The sequence below is a fragment of the Plasmodium reichenowi genome, chromosome 11 (assembly GCF_001601855.1).
Source record: "Plasmodium reichenowi strain SY57 chromosome 11, whole genome shotgun sequence".
Classification (NCBI taxonomy): Eukaryota; Apicomplexa; class Aconoidasida; order Haemosporida; family Plasmodiidae; genus Plasmodium; species Plasmodium reichenowi.
In genome coordinates this window covers 1,083,939-1,088,938 of record NC_033656.1, presented here as the reverse complement: position 1 = coordinate 1,088,938, position 5,000 = coordinate 1,083,939, and the positions used below count along the sequence as shown (strand labels likewise).

Below are 5,000 nucleotides of genomic sequence, written 5' to 3'. Positions count from 1 at the left end.
TAAAATTTCATATAGAATAAATGAATATATCTATCCTATAATATTTCTTATTCATGTTTTTATTTTATTCCTTATTATATTTATTTTCTTGATAATTTTACAATACGAGAATAATTCAAGAAAATAGGTACTTTATTTTATGTATATACTATTTTTAGAAAACGAAAATAAAAAAATAAAAAAAAATAAAAAAAATTAAAAAAAAATAAAAAAAAATAAAACAAATTAAAAAAAAATAAAAAAAAATAAAACAAATATTAAAAATATTAAAAATATAATTAAATAAAATAAACGTGACAAAAAAGGTATTATATATGTATATATTTATATATGTATATATTTATATATGTATATATTCATATATGTATATATTTATATATGTATATATTCATATATGTATATATTTATATATGTATATATTTATATATGTATATATTTTACCCTGTTATCTTTCTATTTTCCATTTTGCAATGATTTAGTAAGGCCCTCATATGAATGTTGGTATTTTTGTTTATCATAAAATTCTCGTCACATAATTTCTCATAATGACATACATCCTAAAAAAAAAAAAAAGAAAAAGGAAACATATATTATATATATAGTGCTAAATGTATGATATATACAATATGTATATCCTAGAATGTTCCGAAATTTTATTTTTTATTTTTTTATTTTTTTTTTTTTAATATTAAACTAATTTGAAAGGATTTATGATTATTACCAAATATATTTGTTGTTGTATCTTTTCCTCATACGGTATATCGTCCTTCTAAAAAAAGAAAAATAAATAAATATAAATATATACATACATATATATATATAAATATATACATATATATATATATATAAATATATACATATATATATATATAAATATATACATATATATATATATATAAATATATACATATATATATAAATATATACATATATACATTTATATATAAATTTACATATTTGTCTATATCTTATACAGATAAATCTTATCTGTTGACAAAAGAAAAAAAAAAAAAAAAAATCAATTAAACATAAAACAGTACCTTTAAAAATGTTTCTATTAAATTAAATTTTAGGGTCCTCTTATTTTGTTCACAAATCTTTGCGTCGATTACATTTTTAATCTACCCAAAAGAAAAACATGATAAGTCCATATTTGATCATATAAATAAAATATATATATATATATATATATATATATTTCTTATGTGTGTGCTTTATATATTATTCCATTAATCTTGGCTTTATTTTAGCTACCTCGTTAAGATAATACTCGCTTATTTTATCAACAATTTTTGTAATTATGTCTTCTATAATAATCTACATAAGAAATAAAATCACATATAAATAAATAAATAAATAAATAATATATATATATTTTTTTTTTATTTATGTTTATTAATTTTTTTTTTCTTACATCGGCTATTATGTCCTTATAAAATGATTTGAACGAAATTAAGGGAAGTACAATTTTGTCCACCTGTTCACTTGGTTTTTCGGGAATCTGATATGCAAAAAAAAAAAAAAAAAAAAAATAATAAAAAAAAAAAAATAAAAAAAAAAAATAAATAAAAAAAAAATAATAAAAAAAAAAAAATAAAAAAAAAAAATAATACACCCCAATAAATAAATATATAAATAAATATACATATATATATATATATATATATATATATATATATGGTGTGTTTATTTTATTAAATTTTTTTGATGTTATTATATATTTACTCGCTTGGTTGTCATTTTATATACAGTAAAGAGAGAATGCAAATATATCAAAAAGCTTGAACATATTTCAAACATTTTATTTATAAAAAAATCTTCAAATATTTTTTGTGTATTAATAACAATTTTTGTTAATGTTCTTAAAAATCCATTTATGCAACGAATATGATGTATAATTTTTCTTTTATTATTTTTTTCATAAAGATACAATGATGTATTTTTTTTTTTTTTTTTTTCTCTTAGTATATTTTTATTTTCATTTGCTATTTTATATAATATATCTACATTATCTATATTTGGAGTATGACATTTCTTTTCATTATTTAATAATATTTTTGAATAATTATATATATTATTGTTCTCATCATAAACATTTTTTTGATTTTTAGTATCATCTAATCTTTTTGAATAATCTGTATAATTTACGTCTTGCTCATTCATTTTTTTATTATTTAAATTGGAAGAATCTAATCCTACATTCTTATCATTATGAAAATTTGAATCATTCATTTTATTAGATTGCATATTATTCATATTAGTTTCATCCTCTTCAGAAGATGAAGTTATAATATCATCGTGAATATAAAAGGAACTCTTATTATTTACATGTATATGATCTTTATTATTTACATATAAATTTTTTTGATTATTTTCTATAATTACATTTTCTTCTTTTAAAGTTGTATGATTAATAAAATTATTCAATATTTTGTCAAACATCCATATAGCTATATCACCAATATTATTTGGAAGTACATATTGTCCATCGTTCTTAATACATGAATATATTTTTTTACTAGTTTTAAATATTTTTCTTAATGATAAAAAATCAGATATAAAAAAACCTATACTATTATATCCTAATGTTGGACTCCAATAAAACTTATTTATTTTTTTTTTTTCTACATTTGAAATTTTGATTTCTTCATTTTCTTCTAGAAATAATAAAAAGGTTTCTATATTAGTTATATAATTTTTAAAATGCTTAAATATAAAAGATAAATAATTTGTTAAACATTCAGGTATATAATATTTACTTGTAAATAATATTTTAAAAATTTTTATTAAATTTATGGTTTCTTTTAACCAATAAAAATTATTTTCAAATATATATTTCTTATCAAATAAAATTATATTTTTATAATTATCATTCATTTTGTTTTCTAATAAATTCAAAACATATTGTACATATCCTTCTCTTTCAAAATTTTTCAAATATTTTTTCATCTTCTCATCCAATATAAATAATTCATACTTGCTTTTTCCTACTAACCTTTTTATATCATTAAAAAGGTAGGTTGTCTTAATATATCTTTCCATAAAAACATCACAGTATCTTAACATAAATATATCACCAAACCTATTTTTTATTATCTCCAATATCCTCTCCAGAATGCCGTGTGTACAAAATAACACACCTTCATCTATCTCATTTATTCTTTTGATTATTTCTTGCACATTCTTATTTTCTAATGTCTTCTCTTTGATATAGAGAATTAAATCTTCGTACGTCTCAAACGGTTCATATTCCTGAAAAAAAATAAAAAAAATGAAAAAAAAAAAAAAAATTTATATAATCTGAAAATATGTTTGAGCAATAAATATATATGAAACGTGGGAACGTTTCTGCATACATTCATATAAATGAAGAGACATCACGTGAATATAAATAAATAAATATATCTATATTATATATATATATATATATATATATATATATATATTTATATTTATATTTATATTTATTTATTTATATGTATGTATAACGAGGTGGCTATTTTATTATATATTCATTCATTTATTCATTTTTTCCTTTAAACGTACGATATAATTTATATAGACTTCCTGGAAGTGTATTATAAAGACATTAAAAAAATTTATCAAATAACAAGAATTTAATATATAATTTAAGGACTGATTTAATATATTATGTTCATTAATATTTTGTATTAATCCATTTTTTAACAATTTTAAAAAAATATAAGACAAGTCGTTTATTTTTTTTTCCACCTGATCTATTACATTTTTTAATTTTTCATTTAAATTTTCAAAAGAAAATTTGTTCACAGTGACCAGTATGGTTTGTTGTTCACATTTAGCTTCTAGACCATATTTATTAACAAGATTATAAAAATCTTGTAATTTGTGTGATATAGTTTTTATTCTTTTATAATTATTATATATCATAGCTTTAATATTCCATATAGATGTACTTATATTTATTAATCTTTTAGATAGATCATATAAAAAATATATATTATTTTTATATATATCATCTTCAATAAATAATGAACAAGAATTAGTAGAAGATAAAACATTATTCATTTCATAATTATATGAATAAATTTTTTTTTGAATATCTATTAATATATTATAACATTCGGATTTTTCATATTTTCTTAACTCTTTTTCTATTTTATTTATTAATTCGTATATATCTATATTTGTTTTTAAAATATTTTTTATATAAAATATATTTATTTTATCTAATAATATGTCATTAATTCTTTTATTTATATTATTAATCTCATTCAATAACTTTTTTACAAATCGTTTTGATATTTTTATTTCTTTATCTAATACTGGAATCATATTTTCAATATAATTTAAATTTGCTGGTAAAGACATAAATTCTTTCGAATTCTTGTTCAATATTTTTATTATGTCATTATGAATTACATTTTTCATTAATATCAGATCTTTTTTTATATCGAAAACGGATTTATATTTTATTGATTCTATTACGTATGTCATGGGATTATTCATAACGTTCAGAATATTTTCACTCTTTAAAAGTTCCCCTTTCTTTTTAAACCTTAAACCATCATTCATCTTTTCTTCTTCCTTTTCCATTTTAAAAAAACGTTAAAAGGAAATCTGTTCTTTTGTGTTATTTCGCATATAATTATTATATAAATGAATAAATAAATAAATAAATAAATATATATATATATATATATTTCGCACACATAATCTTATTAAAATTTTTTTTTTTTTTTTTAAAACACAAACGTTAATACATTCATTTTTAACTTATTTCTTTATATGGAAAAAAGGAATATGCACATATATATATAATATATATATTATTTATTTATTTTACTACCTTTCATAAAGTGAACATATACCTTCTCTTTCATTATTAATATCATTATAGTTATCAAATACTTTCAATATATATATTATTATGTTTATTCTTTATTATTATTATTTTTTTTTTATACACCTTCAAGTTATACCATTTATATTTAAAAAAAAAAAAAAAAAAAAAAAAAAAA

The 5,000-nt window shown here is 17.2% G+C and overlaps 1 protein-coding gene across 1 annotated transcript; it reads right to left on the bottom strand.

Annotated features, from left to right (window-relative positions):
* Positions 1 to 437: 437 nt before the first annotated feature.
* On the bottom strand, positions 438 to 4,575 carry PRSY57_1128900 (hypothetical protein; the record flags this gene model as incomplete). The annotated part of the gene is made up of 7 exons (XM_012908252.2): positions 438 to 557; positions 722 to 769; positions 1,041 to 1,121; positions 1,255 to 1,317; positions 1,415 to 1,501; positions 1,726 to 3,252; positions 3,547 to 4,575. The coding sequence occupies 7 exons, from the start codon at positions 4,573 to 4,575 to the stop codon at positions 438 to 440; spliced, it is 2,955 nt and encodes a 984-aa protein (XP_012763706.2).
* Positions 4,576 to 5,000: the final 425 nt, after the last annotated feature.